The sequence below is a fragment of the Panonychus citri genome, unplaced genomic scaffold (genome assembly GCF_014898815.1).
Source record: "Panonychus citri isolate SS breed McGregor unplaced genomic scaffold, ASM1489881v1 Contig00141, whole genome shotgun sequence".
NCBI classification, from domain to species: domain Eukaryota; kingdom Metazoa; phylum Arthropoda; class Arachnida; order Trombidiformes; family Tetranychidae; genus Panonychus; species Panonychus citri.
In genome coordinates, this window is record NW_026515546.1 from 3,581,868 (window position 1) to 3,602,500 (window position 20,633).

The window sequence follows — 20,633 nt, forward strand, 5'->3', positions numbered from 1 at the left end:
ACATTTTCGTTTTGTAATTGTAATCAAAATGAAGCTTTTTCTTGAACATTGTTAATCACTCGCTCTCTTTTTTGTTGTTTATCGATAATTAAATTTTTTTAACTTGTTTCTTTGTATATATCGTATTTATCGTCATTAATTTCACAATCAACTCTTATTTTAACTTACATACTAAAGGTGAGTTGTGAGGGTGGAAAATGGGCTTGAGGAGGAAGGTGGGAAAAGGTTGTTCCCTAATCGATGCTTCATTTTGTCCTTTTTATTATAATTCATCGTTAATATTAATTGTTAGTTTAAGTTTTGTTTCTTTTTTAAAATATTTCCATTTTGTTTTTCTTTTTAAATACTTTCTTCGTCTTTTTCTTGATAATCTTTAAGTTTGTTGTTTGATTTCCTTTGAAATTGATCAGGAAGATCGGCGTAGAGAGAGAGAAAAGTAAACATGGTGATGAATCAACAGCCGAAAACAAATTGTAGACTAAATTGTTGTAGAAATATTTACATAGATTAAAGAAAGAAAAGAAAGAAAGAGAGAGAGAGGTTGTTGTGAGGGTGGTAAATGTGTATCATTTATGGTTACCGGCGCCAGGCTCGACTTTCATCCTCATCGTCAGTCTCTTCCTCTTCGAGTAAATCATCCTCGATACTAACACCTAATTGTAATTCGTCAGGTGAAAGTGTTTTTTTGTTTGTTGTTGTTGGTCCTTCTTCCTCCTCTTCGTTGATTGTATCTTCATTTTCCTTTTCGTTAGGCTTTCCTTCAACAACATAGCCTTCTTCAACTCCCTCATCTCCTTTAGGGGATACTTGATTATCGTCATCATCATCTGTTTCTTGGTTTCTTGGATCTTCATCAATTTCTGTTGCTGAAGAATCTTCTTCTTCCTCTTCAACATGCTCATTGATAACTTGTTCTTGTTGTTCTTCTTCATCATCTTCTATTTGAGGTTCTTTAGAACATTTTTCTTCCGTTATCTCTTCTGTTTCTTCTTCAATTAGATCTCCATCTTTTTCAGGATTTACTGCTGATTCGTCATCATCGTTTATTTTACTTGTATCGTTGTTCACGTTGACATCACTTTCAATTAATGATTCCAATTCAGACGAAACTTTATCATGAGAATGAGCTATTTCCAATTCTTCAGCTTTAGCCTTAATCTCATCAAACCAAGATGCTTTTAATTTAGGTGCCTGATCTTTCAGTTTAACGGTTGATATTAATGGTAAAGCCATTTCAGCATCTCGACGTGTTCTGAAAGTTACCAATAGTCCTTGAGGCGTTGACTCCAGGCTTTCAATTTCAGCAGATTGCTAATGATAGGATAATAATAGTTATACAAAAAAAAGAGAGAAAAACGATTAAAAAAATGACTGAAAGAGAAATGAAAGTAAATAAGAAAGAGAAAGAGAAAGAGAAAGAAAAGTAGAAAGAGGAGATGGATAAAGGAAAACTGGATAATGATGATAATCGGATGAGAGAACAGGAAAGTAAAAGTGTGTAAATTGTTTTAACCTGTAACAGAAAAAAACGTTCAACTCACCGATAAATGTGCCAATAAGATACCGTTATCATCTTCGGGAATATTTTCGACGAAAATTTTTCTCGTTCTACGGTCAACTTTTCGCAAATTTTCGAAATTTTTAGCCAATGTATGATTGGCTTGGCGATTACGATCTCTTAAGGCCCCTTTCATTTCAGCAAATCGTTTAATCATCGCTTTGGTAGATCTTATATCATTCATGCAATAAGGTTTGGCCTGGAATGAGAAAAAGGAAAAAATAATTAATTTCATAATTCCAATTAACTAAAATGATTCTAAAAAAGTATTTACCTTAATTTTAAGTTCTTGTAGTTTCTTGTGCAACTCAGAAGCAGTCGCTCCTTTGTGTAGCTCATTGTAAAAGTCCATTTCTACATCGAGAAGCTCCTTTTCCACCTGAATTTTACTCTTAATTTTACCTGAAGATGGAAGCTTAGAAGCCTCAGCTAATATAATCTCAGCGTCTTTTTTAATATCACTTTCGAGACCTTTAATCTGCTTGTTTAATAAATCAACCATTGATCGTAATTCAATTTTTTCCTTATCTGTTTTGGCTTTTTGAAGTTTCTCAATTAACCGTTTTTGCTGTTGCATACAGGAAACTAATATATTTTGACGTTTCTTTTGTAAATCAAGTTTCTTTAAAAGTTTATCCTTTTTGATCTTCCTTCCTCCGAACAATAGATTCGGACACTGGATTAGTAGAAGCTAATCCAGTCTCTTGTTTTAATCCAGTGGTTGAAAGATTTGATGAAACTGTTCCTGTTGCTGTTGTTGTGGTAGTGGTTGTTGTTGTTGCTGCTGATGCTATTGTTGTTGATGATGAAGATGATGATGCGCAGCAACAACAGCATTAGTTGAAGATGGATATTGTTTCTTTAACAATGAAGGATTGAAAACCGTTCTTGATATTGTTCCTGTTGGAACATTAGTTGAGGCTGAATTTTTATCAGAATCTAGAGTATGACGAAGACCGAGTCGATCTTTAACATTAGGCCTGCTAGAGTTAGAATTAATTTGATCAGATTTATTTGAGTCATTCATTATGCTACCATTAGCTGCTCGTAAACTAGAATCGTAAGTTGATGAATGATGATGATGACCTGGTCCTTGATTAGTCGATGAATGGGATGATGATTGTTGTTGTTGTTGTTGTTGTTGTTGTGATTGTTGACTTTGGTCTTTAGAATGCCAAAAGACTTTAATAAAACGATTGTTAAGAACCGCTTCCGTGCACCGATGGGCAGACAAAGCCTCATTGTGACTAGCAAATTGAATGAGTGCTGCCTCCGAGTCACCATCATAACAAACTTGTAGATTAACAATTGATCCAAATTTGGAGAAATGAGAATTAAGATTAGCAATGGTATTAAGATTTGGCGGTATTTTCCTAACTTCTAATGTACATTTGTCGGCACTCTCATTGTTAACCATTCGTTTAATGTAACCACCCCGAAAACCACCTCGATGTCCACTTCCACTTCCTCCACCTCTACCCGAGTTACCACCTCGTTTAGACATAGTGAGTGAACTGTTACTATGATGGTGACTATTAGAACCACTGTTAATAAGGTTAACACTGGATGAGGTTTGGGTTAATGATGGTGTTGATGCATCCATTGTACTTTTATGCATTATTTTGGTTAAATCAGGATTTATTTTGGGTAAGGTTAATGATGAATTTTTGCCACCTTCTGAAAGGGTAACTACACCAACCAATTCTCTTGGCCTATTTGATTGATTCATTGATGGAATGAAAGAGGTCGAACTAGATCCTGGAGGTAATGGTCGTAAAGGTGGAGCGATGGGTCTCCAAAATTGATGTTGAGGAATATGATTGTAATTGTTTCCCATTGTTGGAACTGGTCCACGAAGGGGGACAGTTAAAGATCCTACACCTGACCCTCGACGATTTCCATGTGGTTTAATTTGCTTATCAATACCCGGAGCTTCCGGTTATAAGGTTCATTAAGAAAACTGGCTGAGCCCGCGGTGGCGATACTTTGGCTGGCAGCAAGGGCAGGGTTCCCATTGGCGGTTAGTCCAAGTACAACTGATGAAACGGCTCCATCTAGAACCATTGGATCACTACCATGGTCAAATTGACATAAATCTCCTCTCATACAAAAACCTCTCTCATCATAATCACGACAACGTTTTTTGGTAAATGAAGATTTTTCCTCTTTCTCTTCTTCCGCTTCCTCGTTTACCGGGGATTTTGAACTTACTCGTGTTCTCTTGGAAACTGGACCATCACGATTACGACTACGACTTCTTGAGGTAGATTGTACTCTATTATGTAATCTATTACTGGTACGAGTTTTATCCTTTGCTCGACCTCTTTCATGGCTGGGACTTGGTTGAGGTGAATAAGAACGTGACCTACTACGTGAAGGTGTACGACTTTTCGACCGAGACCTTGATCGTCTGTTGACCTGTTGTTGATTTCGACGATAACCTCCACCAAGGTGAGAAGATGATGTTAAGGATGAAGATGAGGTTGATGAGGGTCCATATCGACGACTCATACCTCTAGAAGATGGACTATTCCAGCCAGTACGACGGTTTCTTTCATCGGTAAAATGACCACGAGATCCAACATTTCCTTGATTGGAGAGACCATAAGTTCCTTGTCGTCTCATATCTATATCGCGAGGTCGATGACGAGTTAATGAGGATGAAATAGGAGGTGAACGAGATCGACTTCGAGAGTTAGACCTACTTTTACTTCTTTCACGATTATGATATGATCTTTTGTGAGCGGAAGATGTTAACTGACTACCAGGAGCACTTGAATCAGGTAAATTTTGTAAAGATTTTGGCTCATATTCAGGTGATAAGGATTGAAGAGGTGAACCAAGATTCCTTTGGACACCATAATTATCAACAGTCGATTGTAAATCATCATCACCATCTAAACCGCTTGGCGATTCATCAAGTGATCCACTATGACTATCCAAGTTAACAGGTTCTAAATATGATTTGTTGTCTATCGTTTCAAAAAGAACCTCAACAAAAGGTAAAGTCTCTTTCTGAAGGAATACCTCCAATTGCTCCGATAGAATATGTTTCAGATCCTTTGTGGGCTTATCCTTTCCAATCAATGCCATTACATATTGAGCCAAAGCTTGTGGATCAGCATCACACCTATGAAAGAGAGAGAGAGAGAGAGAGAAGAGGGAGAAATTGACAAAAAGAATAAGAAAATGATCAGTTGACAGAATTGTATTTTTTTTTCTCCAATCAATAGCGAGTAATCAATTTAAGGAAAACAAAATCATTTCAGCTGAGTGTTTATTCAAATCAATAATCGTCTATAATTCAAGTCAAATAGAAAATCATGTCAATCTGAGCTTAGCGTCAATTGGACTAAAAATAAAGGTTATTACATGTAGACCTAAATTGTGAGTGAACAACAGCTAAAACAGGAGAGCAAGGAAGAGAATCAAAAATAGCTAATAAAAAACGTACAATTAACCAATTTTAATTATTAAATTGATTGTAGAAAGAGAGGAATTAAATGTTTACGTTATGGTGAAAAAAAGAGATACTTGAATTGTAAGGTTCATGAAAATGAATGAAAAAAAAACGATGATAATACAGGATCAATATCAATTTGATTTGATTGAAATGTACATAGAATGGAATCAATTGACTGCTAATTGTTTTAAATACAGAGAGTGAGAGAGACCATTGATTGGCGGGTAGGGGAGAGAGAGAGAGAGAGGAAAAGAGTAAGATATTGATGATGAGGCTTAAATTAAGAAGCTGAATAAATAGATCAAAGAGTAATCGAGATAATTGATTAAAATCAAAGAATGAAAATGTGATAGTAAGTATAACACACATTTAAAGCACACACACACACACACAAGAGAAAATGAAAGGAAAGTAAGAGAATGAATAGAAAGAGGAAATGAAAAAGAAAGAGAAAAATACACGAAAAGAGGTTGAGAGAAAGAGCAATAATGAGAGAGGAGAGAGAAAACAAGAGAGAAAAGAGAGAAAAAGAAAGAGAAAGAAATAGAAAAAAAGATGAAAGAAGAAAATGAATTAAAATGACTTACAAAGGCTCTAAATAGGAAGTTAACCAGGTTTGTAGGGATTCAGGATTTTCGATTAACATGATTACAACAAAATTAAATGACTATTTAAAAAGTATTTTTATACAACAATTAATTAATTGACAGAAAAATCCATTGGGTAAAAAGTGTTGAAAGAGAAACAAAAAAATCAACAATCAATTTTTTCTCAAAATCTTATGGATCCAAATAAGAAAAAGATACTTGATACTAACAGAAAATATCGAATCCAAATTCGATTTTTCTCCACCAGATGTCACCTTTTCTGGAATTTTGTTCAACAATTAAAGTTAATTGTAGCTCGAAAATTGATTTTGTAAGGAAAACGAATTGTAAATGTTTTTCGATTTTAAGGTTTGGATTAGATTCGAAATTGTCAATCAATTAATGGAATAGGTAGTATATTGGATTGAGAAAAATAAAGAGTTTATTTTGTTTGGGAAAAACTTTTTTGTTTTAATTTTTTCATTTCAAATTGATTGATTATGATAAAAAAATTTACAATCAATTGATTTTGTAGTTTTGGTAAATTATACAATGGATAAAAATTTAAATGATAAATATCATCATCAACTTGTGGATAATGTGTAGTAATTGACTATTCGGTTACTACTAAATTTGATTTTCATTAGAATTGTTTTCCTTTTTGTTTATGGTGACACAATTAAGCAAAGATGATAAGAAAAAAAATTCCCTGTGATCAATATAAATAGTAATTAATTTGATAAACTAATTGGATTTTTTTGCACTTTTTGATCACTCCACAGGGATGAGAAACCTTCGAGACTCCCAAAAGAAAGCAAGAGAGAGAGAGAGAGAAAAAAATATGTATGAGATGTTGATTGATTGTGACGCGTTGATTAAAAAAACAAATCACTAAACAATCAACAATCAATTGGGACAAAGAAATGAAATGTAACACAACAAAGAGCTACACAGAACGGCTTCATCAAACCAAGAAGCTTTTAACGGAGTTTCACCTTGCAATTTAACCGTTGAAATTAAAGGTAAGGCCATTTCAGCGTCACGACGGGTCTTAAACGTTACCATTACTCCTCGAGGTGTAGTCTCCAGACTTTCAATTTCAGCTGATTGCTAAAAAAATTTGGATACACGGAAGAAAAAAAAAGAGGGAAAAAAGAAAAACAAATAATTGAAATAGTGACAATTAAAGGTAAATTTAAATCTTACTGATAGATGAGACAATAAAAGAGTATTATCATTAGCGGTAACCCCTTCGATGAAAATTTTTCTCGTTCTCCGATCAACTTTACGAAGATTTTCAAAATTTTTGGCTAACGTATGATTAGCAAAACGATTACGATCCCTTAAGGCGATTCTCATCTTGGCGAAACGTTTAATCATATTTTTTGTACTTTGCAAATCATTCATACACAAAGCTTTCGCCTAGAGTGAGAGAGAAAAAGATGAAACAATTAAGAAATTCAGAGTGATCATGTTGATAGATACTGACCTTGGCCTTAAGTTCTTGTAGTTTCTTGTGTAACTCGGAAGCCGTTGCTCCATTGTGCAGTTCGTTGTAAAAGTCCATCTCAACATCGAGCAATTCCTTTTCCACTTGAATTTTATTCTTACGAATTGATGACGGAAGTTGAGCAATTTCGTTCAATATTATTTCGGTATCTTGTTTAATCTCACTCTCAAGTTTGATTATTTTTTGTGCAAATGTTTCAACCGTTGAACGAATTTCCAATTTTTCCTTATCCGATTTGGCCTTTTCAAGTTTTTCGATTAATAATTTTTGATCTTGCATACAAGAGACTAAAATGTGTTGACGTTTCTTTTGTAAATCCAATTTGGTTAAGATTTTATCTCGATTAATATCTTCTTTACTTTTAATCACCATTGGCGGTTCAACAGTGTTCAGTGTATTAAATGGAGCAACACCAAAACCTTCATAATCCAATTCTGATTTAATTGAGGTATTATTGTTGACAAATGATGGCATATAAGTTATTGGCTTATTGTTGTTGGCGCTTGTTGTATTATCACCAGCGGATGTAGCTGATGTATAATGGCTTCTCATGTTGGCTGGATTATGAACTGTTCTTGATATGGAACCGCAACTATTAACATTTGCAGATATTGTCATGTTTGGATCAAACTCGAAACCATGACGGAATCCAAGTCTCTCCTTAACATTTGACCTGACAAAATTGAACTCATTACTATCTGGGTATTCATTTGATTGATAATATTGTGAATTAATGTAATCAGATGAAGATGAATGATTATGAACAAAATGATGATTTTGATGATGAAAATTATGACCAGGTCCTTGATTGATAAATGAATTTGATGATGATGATGGTTGTTGTTGTTGTTTCTGATTATTTTGATGCCAAAAGATTTTAATGAAACGATTATTGAAAATGGCTTTTGTGGATCGATGTGCGGCCAATGCATCTTTATGACCAATAAATTTAATCAACGCGGCTCTTGGATCACCATCATAACCAACTTGAAGATTAACAATTGACCCAAATTTGGAGAAATGAGAATTAAGGTTTGCAATGGTATTAAGATTTGGCGGTATTTTCCTAACTTCTAATGTACATTTATCGGCACTTTCATCGTTCATCACACGTTTAAAGAAACCACCTCGAGTACGATTTCGACGTCTATTGCCTCGACCCTTTCGTTTCGATCTGTTGGTTGGATTATTATTATTGTACAAATGACCATTGTTCTCATTGGCTGATGGCGACATGGATCCAGGATGCAACGGATGAACGGGTCTCCAGAATGATTGCTGAGGAATATTAACAAAATTTTCACCCATTGGATCACAAAGAGGATCTGATAAAGAGCCGACAACGGACATTAAACGATTCCCATGTGGTTTAATTGGCTTATCAATACCTGGAGCTTCCGGATTATATGGTTCATTAAGAAAACTGATTGGACCCACGTTGGAAATATTCTGTGTAACCATAGGGGTTTCATCGGGTGTCCCACCAAAGACAACCGATGACAAAGCAGCATCTAAGACCATTGGATCACTAACATGTTCAAATTGACATAAATCACCTCTTAAACAAAAACCTCTCTCCTCATAATCTACACAACGTTCCCTGATTAATAAAGGTTTTTCATCTTTATCCTCGTCTTGCAATTCCTCGTGTACTCGTGAGTTTGAACTTACTCGTGTTCTCTTGGAAACTGGGCCACCATCACGACTACGACTTCTTGAAGAAGATTGTATTCTATTATTTGATCTACTTCTACTTCTATCATCATTTTGTTGAGGTGAAAATGAACGAGATCTACTTCGTGATTGTCTAAACCTACGATTTATCTCCCTGGAAGATGAACCATTCCAGCCTGTTGAACGATTCCTCTCATCTTCATCAAAATAAACTCTTGATTCTTCACAAGTTTGATCAGAAGCATTATAATCTCCTGGTCTTCTCATATCAACATCTCGATGGTGAGTTTGTGAAGATGAGTTTGGAGGAGAACGAGATTGACTCCGAGAGTGAGACCTAGATAGTGATTGAAGAGGTGAATCTTGATTCTCACGAGTACCAAAATTATCGACACAAGATTGTAAACCATCCAGAATGTTTGATGATCTAATAGACGAGGGACAATTATGATCTAATTCAACGGGTTCTAAGTAAGATTTTCTCTCTACAATGTCGAAAAGAACCTCAACAAAAGGTAAAGTCTCTTTCTGTAGGAATACCTCCAATTGCTCAAACAGAATATGTCTCAGGTCCGTCGTTGGTTTATCTTTACAAATTAACGCGATCACATATTGAGCCAAAGCCTGTGGATCAGCATCACACCTATGAAACAGAGAAAAAAAAAGAACAACAATTAAAACCAAAACAATGAAATTTGAATATTTCAAGACGACCAAAAGATTCAATCAAGAATCAAAGAAAAGAGCATGTGAATCTGTAATTACGAAACACTATTAAAGGCTAATGATTATAACCAACAAGCAATAATCTCAAATTACCTAGGGCGGAATATCGAGATAGAGACGTACAATTAACTCTAATTGTATTGAGAATTTTTTTTAGGAATAAAATGAAAGAACAAAGAAATGATTACAAAAGAGAATTTAAAATGTAATCAAATTTTTGAGATGAGAAAATGAGACATTGGATACAATTGATTTAGACTATTGGTTGGCGGGTAAAGAGGTTAAAAGATAATGAGACTTAAACCTTGAGGCCCAATAAATTGACTGAATATTGGAAAATAAAGATAATTGATTAACAGGAAAGAGAAATAAAAATGTGCAATTAAGAAACGTATTCTCTAGTAATTAAAGAGAGAAAGAAAGATACAAGAGAAAAATGAAAGAAAAGGTTGAGAGAAAGAGAAATTATTAGAGAGAAAGAGAAAAGAGAGAAAAAGAAAGAGAAAGAAATAGAAAAAAAGATGAAAGAAGAAAATGAATTAAAATGACTTACAAAGGCTCTAAATAGGAAGTTAACCAGGTTTGTAGGGATTCAGGATTTTCGATTAACATGATTACAACAAAATTAAATGACTATTTAAAAAGTATTTTTATACAACAATTAATTAATTGACAGAAAAATCCATTGGGTAAAAAGTGTTGAAAGAGAAACAAAAAAATCAACAATCAATTTTTTCTCAAAATCTTATGGATCCAAATAAGAAAAAGATACTTGATACTAACAGAAAATATCGAATCCAAATTCGAATCCATGGAAAAGGAAATGGTTTTTAATTCTTATCAGAATTAACCAATTAATCAATTTTCTTTTCACAATCAACTGTGAATTCTGTAATTAGAAAGGAAAATGATTGTATCGAATTGGTGAATTTGGATTAATTGTAATTAGAACTATTTGAAAATTCGAGTAGAAATAAAGGAGAATAACAAACTCGAATTGTTGAAAATTCTAACAATTAATTTACGATTGAAAAGACAATTTAAATAATCAGTTAATGGCTTGACTTTTTGAGTGAATTTAATGTTGTTAGTTGATTAGGTTTTTGCTAATTAAATTGTAAAAAAGTTTCTTTTAATTGTTGATGAAATAAATGGAATCACAATCAATAGATGTCTCCACATATTCTGATTTTATTTGATTAACTAAATTGTTAACAATCAACGGGAAAATCAATCTTTCTTAAATAGTTGGAGAGATGATTAAATGATTATGTTTATCAATTGTATTATTATTGGTTACTAATTAGATTCTATTGAAATTGAACAATTTGATTAAGTGATTGGTAAAAAAAATTCACGCGTCAACAATTTAAACAATTAAAAAGTTAAACTTAATTCAAGTTTGCTAATAACGTTTATGATAAAATGATAATAACAAGTCAGTTAATCGTGATAACAATTATCTGGAATCACAAATTATCACAATTTAAAAGTGTCAATTAACCAAAATGATAAAAAGAAACAATTTCCCACCTAATCATTATTATATTGATTAAGTTAATTAACCAATCAAATTGTATTGTTAAATCAACGAGAACACAAATGATAATGAACAAGAAGTAAAAAAAAAAAGTTAATCAATACAATCAATCAAATGATCAAGAAGAAGCAGAAAAAAACCAAATTACACCATTTGATTTACAACAATTAACAATAGAAAACAATTTATCAACAGTAAATCATATCAATTAGTTAAACAATCAGCGAATCACCAATCAGTAATTAGTGAAAATTTTAAATCGATAACCATAAACATGAACAGATAATGACTAAGGAAAACAACCAATCTAATAAGATGGAGATTAAATTAACTAATAATTAGATTACAATTAAGTTGATCAATCAATTAAATGACTGATAATAGATAAATATTGTTAACGATTAGTATGAAAACTAAATGAGAATCAAATTATTAATCAAGATTAAAGGATAACATCCTAATCTCAGGTAACTGAATGTATTATAAGTTAATCTTTAGTTTAAATAATCATTTTGAACGTAAAAAATTAACGCTTCCAGCAACAATCAAAAGTAATCACAATTAAAGAGTAATAAACAACAATCAAGAAAAAAAAAGGTAAATCAACAAGATGAAAATGTTAACCTTTGCAAGAAAAAAAAGTGAAAGATTTTTGATCAATAATAATAACAAATGTAAACGATTACAATTTATAAAAAGATGATGAAGATAATGATGATGACGATGAAATTGTAATGATAACATGAGAGAGAGAGGAAGATAAATTTAATCTTCTCTCTCTCTCTATTATGATGATTATTACATTAATCTACAAATATGGTTGAGAATTGATGTAATATAATAACAAAAGTGTTCACAGTCAATTGGTTAGGAAATGATGGAAGGATGAAAAATGATGATAAAAGAGATGAAGATGAGGATGATAAGGATGAGGATAATGATGATGATGTGGTGGTGATGATGATAAGGCGGGAATAAGGATGATGATGAAGTGTTTTAAATGACAATCAAGCTTGTTGATTGTGATTATTTCTTTTGGTTAATCTCTCAAATTATTAATATAATTCAATTCAATTCATTTGAGATGATTTTCTCTCAATTGATTTTCAATTTAATTATGATTAAATTTCTCATTTCTATCGCAATTGTAATGATAATATAATTTAGTAATTAACTTGCCGTTTACTGTTGTTGCTTAAGGTTAATCATCATCATCATTAATTGTTGGGTTAATTGTTGTGTTTCTCAATTAATGTGTTTTCTTCATGATTATATCATGATGATAATTTTCTTGCTGATTGTTAAGATGATAATTTTGTTGTTCTTGTTTACCAATTAACTAATTGCTTCAATTTTTCTGCCTCCAAGCAATTTGGTTTATAATTAATTGTAATTATCATTTAACAAGAGGGTTAATTGTTATTAAAATTAAGTGAGTGTGTGTGGTGATTAGGCCAATTAATTCAAATGATAATCACACAACTGATTTTGTTTCATTTTTAAAAATGTTGTTAAATTGTTAAACTAATTGATTAGTCAACTATTTGAAAACCCAATCAAATCAAATCATATTGATTTAACTAATTGTCTTAACGATGGTTTGAAATGTTTTTTTTTTGTTAACTCATTTAAAAAGAAAGTGTAACAATCAAGATTATTTGTAATCATTTGATGGATTTGATTTAAATGATTAATGACAATTAATCTTAAAAATTGTTGTAATTGAGACAATCAGTTAACTGTTACACTTAAACCATAACAATCAACCTGATTTTTTCCCCTTTAGTTAAACTACTAATCATGTCTTAATCAATAACAACAATCAAATGTAAGTAGATATTGGATTATAATCAATTGTTAACAGTTAACTTTAAATTGTTTCCAATGATTAGTGATTCAGATAAATCAATGATCTTGAAAAACAAAACAAAGTTAAATTGTCTAATAAAGTTAATAGTTATTGATAAAGTTATTAGAGGAAAATCAATATTGATTATTAAGATGATTTACTTTTAAACCAAATTACTAATCACTTGATAGGTAATCTAATTGTTAATCATGTTAATAAACTTTTCTATTGTTCAATTGAAAGAATAACAAAAAATCAAATTGAACATTTTAATTGAAGAAAAAAAGTAGTACCAATGGTTCTCAATAGATGTCGCTGCAAATTCGAAACTTTTTCTTAATTAAAACATAATAACAATTAAAGAAACAAAAAGTGTACAAATAATTAGTTAATTAGAGAATAATTGAGTTAAATGTGGAATAAAAATGATTATCGATTTGGTGAAAAAACAAAAATTCGAAAAGAAAAAGAGAGAAAATTTTGCTCGAATTGGAAGAGATGAAAATTTTGAGTTCGAAAGTTTTTCTTTGTTTTAAAACGAACACAAATTGGAATGGAAAGTCGAAAGAGAAAAACAAATTATAAACAATCGAAAAAGGAGAAAAAGTTCTCGCGTCAATGTGAACAATAATTGTCTTTTTTTCGAACATAATTTTTTCTTCTCTGGCGCCATTTTCCTCATCTTAATTTTACTTTTTTTCGTTTTTTTTTCTCTGGTCTCTTTCTCGAGCGATACCAAAGAGGAGAAAGTATTGATCGAACTCAACACTACTCTCTTGTTTATTACTCTCTTTTTTTCTGATGATGTTGGATGATGATGTTGGTGTGTTTCAGTAGAAGCGAAAAAAGAGAGAGAAAAAAGAAAGCAAAAAGAAAGAGAGAGAGAGAGAGAGAAAAAAAAGGAAGAAGTGGTTTGGAAAAAAGAAAAAAAAAGAAAAGAATAAAATTCAAAGTTACCGCCCAAAGTTTGGAGACTTTTCCTCAACTAAAGTCACCGATCTAATGTTTACACTCTCGGTGACTAAACCATGAAAATATTAGTTCCAAGTAAAGAAACTTATATTATCTCCATTGAATTAGTTACTCTTTGGAAGAGAACTGAATTTTCCTATTGGCTGGTGGATGGAGAATCGGTGATAGAGTCACTTACCTCAACAGTGAATTCTAAATGGTGAAAGGCAGGAGAAGAAGGTGGAGTTCCAAGGTATGATTAACATTTTATCACCGAATTTTTTTTTCTTCTCTTTCATCTCTCTCTCTTTTCTCTTTCTACTTCAAACTGTTTTTCTTTTCTCTCTCTCTTTATTTTTCCTTGCTTACTTTTTGTAAAAAGCTAACAACACTTTGCAACATGAAGAGAGAGCAAGAGAGAGAGAGAGAGAGAGAAAGAAGAGGTGAGACAAGGGAGAAGATAAAGAGAGAGAGAGAGAAGATGAGGAGAAAAGAGAGATAAAAGAAAGAGGGACGAAAATCTCTTTTTCTTCTTCTTCTTGTGTTCTTCCAGCTATAAGCTTTAGATTCGGCTGACTGGAGAAAGAGAGAGAGAGAGAGAGCAAAAAAAGGTTTTCTCTTTGTTTAGTTGAAAGAGAAAGAGAAAAGAGAAGCCAAAAAAATTGTATTAGTCGAACAAATGAACAAGCCGAAATTCTCTCAGCCACCACAGCCACTTTTCCACTGACTCACTAGTCACATGCATTTGGAGTGGCTCACTAGCTGGTTGCAAATTCTCAATCTACATTATCTATTTTGGTTTCTATTTCTCTCTTTCTCTCTCTCTCTCTCCTTCTCTTTTTTCAGTTACAATACAAGTTCAGTTTTTAAGAAAAAAAAAATGTTCTACTTTGTATTTAAATCATTTTCATTTAATCATCACTTCTTTTCAATTTTCTTGTGATTCTACTGAAAAACAAAAAGGATAAACACTTCTCATCGCCATCATCATCATCATCATCATTATTATTATTATTGTTGAGGAGAAAGAACAACAATTAGTACCAACAAAATTATCACCTTTAAGGAAATGTACCCAACGCGACACGCCGGGCCTCCTCAGCCAGGCCAAGGTGGATTTAAATCATCTCTTAATGAGACTTGTGATCGGGTTAAAGAGGAATTTGCTTACATGCAAAATCAATGCCATCAACTTAAATTGGAATTAGATAAACTGGCCAATGATAAGACGGACATGCAACGCCATTATGTTATGTATTATGAAATGTCTTACGGATTAAATGTGGAAATGCACAAACAAACGGAAATAGCCAAACGTTTAAATGCCTTAATTGGTCAAATTTTGCCTTATCTTAACGCTGAACATCAACAGCAAGTCGCCCAAGCAGTGGAAAGAGCTAAACAAGTTACTATGTCTGAATTAAATGCAATCATTGGTCAACAACATTCAGGAATAACTCATTTAATGCAACAATTACATGCCCAACAATTACCCGCTGCAGCGGCTGCTGTTGTAGCGGCAGCCGGTCATGGTCCTCATGGTCCATCAATGCCAATGATGCCTCATCCAGCTCTTGCTGCCGGTTTACAACCACCTCCACCCGGTTTACCACCATCTTCTGCAGCAGCAGCCGGACTTTTAGGACTTACCGGTGGATTAGCTGGAGGTGGTGGTGGTGGTGGCGGTGGTAACGGAGGTATTGGTGGTTCTTCCAATGCAGTTACCCTTTCATCAATTTCAACTGCATCATCACCAGTTTCCGGTAAAGATTCAGCTACCGTTCGAGAATTAAATGATACCAAAAATCGTTCTGGTAATATTCATATTGATGATAAATCTCGTAATAATTATTCACCTCATGTTGATATTGATCGTAATCGTCATCGAAGTCACTCACCAGAACCCGAAAGTAAACTTAAACGGAGAAAAGATCATGTAAGTTATGTTTCTTCCATATTCTAAAAAAAAAAAATTTGTATCTAAGGGAAAATAGAGAGAACCATCAACACAATTGGAAACACGAATAGTGGAGGGAGTGAACTTACACCTGAAAAAAAAGCTCACACACCTCAACAACAAGCCACACACACACAGATACACACATACACATACACAACACACACAGAGACTTACACATGAACACTCAATTCAAACACACACACACACAAACACACATCCAATTCACACACAACACGTACTCTCACCTTACGCGCTCAACCTTTTGGCTTCTCGATTATTATTTTTTTTTGTCTGTGTGTGCGTGTTGATATTTTCCCACCCATTGACCAGACACACACACAACACACATACCAAACAATTTATATACTTTGAACAACAACTTCAACAACAAGAAAAATTATAATTAAAAAGATTAAAATATTAAGACAATTTAAATCTTTTTATTTCTCTCTAATTATTTTAGTTTCATTCCAATAATTACATCGGTAAATTAATCATCAATCGGGTTTAAATTGTCAACATTTGTCGAGAAAATTTTGTCCAACCAACAAACATTTTCATTTGTATTATTTTCTAATTAGATTAAGTTTTCTCTTCTATCAACAATTAACTTTAATTTAGTTTGTTTCTCTCTTTTTTTTCATCTTCATCTTCTTCTTCATATGATATTTTATTCACAATCCGGAAATACTATCAACAGTTATGATGAGTTAATTTTGTTTTTTTTTCACAGAACAACAATCAACATATAAAAGGAAAGTTAATTAATCAACAATTAGATGAAAGTAATTAACTTTTTTCAAGGTTGATTACCATAGGTAATTGATAAGTTTAATAATAGTTACTTGTAATTCAATTGTCTCAATATTTGAATTTATTGATTTTTTTGTTTCGTTAAATTGTAAACAATCAATTTAATACCCAAAGAAAATAATATCAACAAAATATCAATTTCATTCTGTCACTTGTATGTGACTTTTGACCATTTTGATATTAACCTTTGACTCTTACAAAAGGACAAAACTGATGGAAGATCAAGAGAAGGAGAGAAAGAGAGAGAGAAAGAGATTGGGAGATCGAAAGTGAGAAAGATATTGAGAAGAGAAGGAGAAAAAAAGTTCTAATCTTCGAATTGGATCTTCGAAAAGTAAACGATTTTTTTTTCCATGCGAATTTTTCTCTGTGTGTTTTGTTCCACTTTGGATTTGGTACTAATTTTGGAATATTTATTTTACGAATATTAATATTATCTTTTCTTTTATTCTTCTCTCTATCACCTTAGGAACCCGTTTCACCGCATAATGGGGAATCTCCACCCCGTGAGAACGGTACTGACGCTTCCAGGATAAAAGTCAGTCCACCAAGTCGATCGGGTTCCTCATCAAACAGCAGCACTCCTTTGTCAACAAAGCCAAATGACCACTTTGTATGTATATACAATTTACACGAAGATTAAATTATCACGAGAAAAAATCGCCGCTGCAAATGCTCTGATGATATTTTTTTTCTCTACCAATATAAATAACGAATAATAATAATAATAACTGTTTCTCTCTCAGGTCGGTTATGATCCTCATCCATTATTTCGTGCACCCTTCATTCCCAGCATCAAAGCCGCATACTCATTTCTAGTTACCTCTGATGGTACCACGGTACCGGCTCCTTTTCCACCGGATGCCCTTCATGGACCAGGAATTCCGACTCGAGCCCGTCAGATTGAAACTCTCAATCATGGTGAAGTTGTTTGTGCAGTTACCATAAGTGTCCCAACTAAACATGTTTACACCGGAGGTAAAGGTTGTGTCAAAATTTGGGATATCAGTCAATCGGGTAACAAGAGTCACATCTCACAATTGGATTGCCTGGTAAGTGTTCATCTAATTTCCTTTAATTGTTTCCAATTGATTTGTAAACAATTTACAATTACGATTATCATCAAGGATAAAACTTTTTCTATCCATTTCAATGCTAATAATAATTGATTCCAAGTCGCAATCTTTTTACACACTACAACCTGTTGTTTGTATTCATATATTTATTAATGAAACAAAAAGATAACATTAATATTGATGTTGATAAGATAATGAACATCTTAATCATCTTGATGGGTTTCTATCTTGATTTCCTTTTACTTCAATCATGATGATAATCATGATGATGATGATGAAACTTTCATGATCATTATTATCTGTGTATTTGTGTTTAACATTAATTTTTACTTGTAAATCATTTGAGGTTTACTTTGGTTTTATTTTTGCCATTCAACCAAAGGATATCATCAAATGATGATGATGATGATGATGATAATTATAATTCATATTACTGGAACAACATGAATCTTTATCATGAGAAATCATGAGCAAAAAAAATATAATATTCACATAACAATGAATCGGTGATAATAATGACAATCATAATAATAGACTAACATATAATTTCCTGATATAACATTTACTTTTTTTTTGTTTCTTTTTCCATATCAACTTAGGATGAGGATGAAGGTGATGATTATTATAACCTTGTAATAATAATCATCATGATGATGATCATCTCCCACTCCTACTCTCATCTTGCTTTCCCATATAATTGATTATTAATCATCAAACAATCAAACTTCAATTCTTGTTGATTATGTTGATGGTTAATCTTGATAATCCACTTGAACACGTTAAGTTAAATTGCTGAGGAAAAAAAAAGTTGATCAACTTTTGTCTGTTGATAATTGATTTACAATCGCATCTTTTAATTGCTGTTTGCTATTTGATTGTTGATTAATATTTAAAAGGGATAATATCATTAACTTTTTTTTTCTTTCTTTCTTCTTGTTAACAATCAACAAAATTAATCAGTAACAATCATAGTAGAAAATGGATCTTGAAAATGAGTAGAAAAAAAGGGAAAAGCATCCTCATCTTTTTCTTTTCTATGTTTATTTTTCTTCTCTCTCATTTTCTCTGTGTGTTTTTGTGTTGATTTTTCTTCATCATCATGATCATCATCTTTATCTTCCTAAAAATGTTTACAATTCCTCTTCCAAAGTGAACATGAACATTTTCTTCACACTGATCATGCTTACTTTGTTTCGTCAACTTATCTTATTTATCTTCATCTTCCTCCTACATCATCAACATTATCATCATCATCATCATCATCATCATCTGTTTCATCTTCCTTCTGGGCTATTTTGCCAACATCATCATCATCATCAAAGATGAAAACTTATATTTACCAATACCTACAAATGAAACAACTTATCACATGGATCCAACCTCAAGTCAACCATCATCTCCATCCTCATCCTCATCCTCATCTTCATCTGTGTTTTTTTGTTTGTTTGTTTATCTATTTGTTACCATTAAGAAACATTTTCCACCATCAACATAATCATCTTGGTCATCATCATCATCTTCTTATTTTTCTCTCTCTCTCTCTCTCTCATTCTCTCTACATCCTGTCATCATCCTTATCCTCATTATCCATGGTGCCTGTTTTCATGATGATGATAATATGTATTGTCACCATCAATTTAGCTTTCAATTGGCTTGATTAACACAATTGATTAACTTAGAGAAACAAAAATATGATATCATCAATATTAGTATTGTGGTTACATTTTGTTTCTTAATCATCAAATGTCTATTGTTGATTGTTGTTATTTTCACTTTCATTGTAATTATCATGATGAGATTTGTGATTGTTTTGTTTCATTTGTCTTTCTACAAACAATATAAACAAATACCATTTAGATTATATTATCATCATCATTATTATTATTATTATCATTAGTTTGTTTGTTGAAGAGTTTTTTTTCCCTGTCTTCCATATTATCTGATGATTATGATGATGAGTTTCATCTTCATCATCACTTGATAATAATTAACTACAAAGTGAGTTTTAGAGAGCAAGAGAGGGAAAATGATAATGATATGAGTGAGTGAATGATTGTGTGAATAGTATTCATGGTTGGATAAATTGGATTCAGCTGAACACAAATTCATATGACTACAAAACTATTTAGAGAAGATGATGATGATAAAAAGAGGAGAAGAAGATGAAGAAAGAAAAGATGAAAGAGATGACTTTTTATCTTCCATGTATGTGCATCTTTCTGTTATTTGCAAATCTACTTTTTCTCCCTTGCAAAGGTATAACCTCAATACCTAAAAGAGAAAAGCAAATAAACTGATAACATGATGATGAAGATGATGAAGAAGATGATGAAGGTAAAGATGAAGATGATAATTCTAGTGGTGGTGGTGGTGATGATGATGATTGTGAATTGATGTAAGATAAGTCAGTTATAAACATTGTAATCATCTTGCTTTGACATAGTTTGTCAACTCTATCTGATAGTAACAACATTTACAGTTACATAGAGATGATATTTTATCATCTTCATCATCATCTTGACTAAGCTTTTTTTTTTGCTTCTTTTGTGACTTTTTTCTGTCTGTTTTTTTTCAACATGCCCTGAAGGCTTGTTGGTGATGAAAATGAAAGCAATAAGAGTCAAGTTGATGCTAGTTTACTGTATTAGGAATAAATCAGATAGAAAAATAAAAAAAAAAGTTTCAATGGAATGAAAATAATAACAAAGGAAACTGACTACAGCTCTAGGGATGATGAAGATGAAGACGAAGATGATGATGATGATGATAATGATGGTTAAGATGAAGTAAAGAGAGTGGGAGGAAAGATGATGAAAGTGTAAGCATCTTCATCTTTTTTTTTTCCTGAGTGGATTTTTCTATTCGAAATCTTATCTTTGTTTCTTTCTTTCTTATCTTCATCATCATCAGTGGAGTTCAATTTCCT

The 20,633-nt window shown here is 32.3% G+C and overlaps 3 protein-coding genes across 4 annotated transcripts in view; 1 reads left to right on the plus strand and 2 right to left on the minus strand.

Moving 5' to 3' along the window:
* Nucleotides 1–3: 3 nt before the first annotated feature.
* LOC128395117 (RNA-binding protein 26-like) lies at nucleotides 4–5,794 on the minus strand. The gene is given in 6 exon segments (XM_053355519.1): nucleotides 4–1,311; nucleotides 1,542–1,757; nucleotides 1,833–2,249; nucleotides 2,355–3,499; nucleotides 3,502–4,688; nucleotides 5,609–5,794. Coding segments are annotated over 6 exon segments (3,759 nt in total). The 5' UTR covers nucleotides 5,668–5,794; the 3' UTR covers nucleotides 4–576.
* Nucleotides 5,795–6,049: 255 nt separating this feature from the next.
* LOC128395517 (RNA-binding protein 26-like) lies at nucleotides 6,050–10,261 on the minus strand. Its single transcript, XM_053355947.1, has 4 exons — nucleotides 10,072–10,261; nucleotides 7,098–9,435; nucleotides 6,815–7,030; nucleotides 6,050–6,718 (listed from the first exon to the last, which is right to left on the minus strand). The coding sequence occupies exons 1-4, from the start codon at nucleotides 10,128–10,130 to the stop codon at nucleotides 6,515–6,517; spliced, it is 2,817 nt and encodes a 938-aa protein (XP_053211922.1). The 5' UTR covers nucleotides 10,131–10,261; the 3' UTR covers nucleotides 6,050–6,514.
* A 3,665-nt stretch (nucleotides 10,262–13,926) lies between these two features.
* LOC128395522 (transducin-like enhancer protein 3-A) overlaps nucleotides 13,927–20,633 on the plus strand; it is a 39,681-nt gene continuing 32,974 nt past the window's right edge. The window contains exons 1-4 of one of the 2 annotated variants that reach the window (XM_053355955.1): nucleotides 13,927–14,111; nucleotides 14,822–15,794; nucleotides 17,101–17,244; nucleotides 17,378–17,683. In XM_053355955.1, coding sequence (XP_053211930.1) covers nucleotides 14,928–15,794; nucleotides 17,101–17,244; nucleotides 17,378–17,683 — 1,317 coding nt within the window. In that variant the 5' untranslated portion in view covers nucleotides 13,927–14,111; nucleotides 14,822–14,927. Of the gene's footprint in view, nucleotides 14,112–14,486; nucleotides 15,795–17,100; nucleotides 17,245–17,377; nucleotides 17,684–20,633 lie in introns of those variants that run through there. The other variant, XM_053355954.1, reaches the window with a different exon arrangement.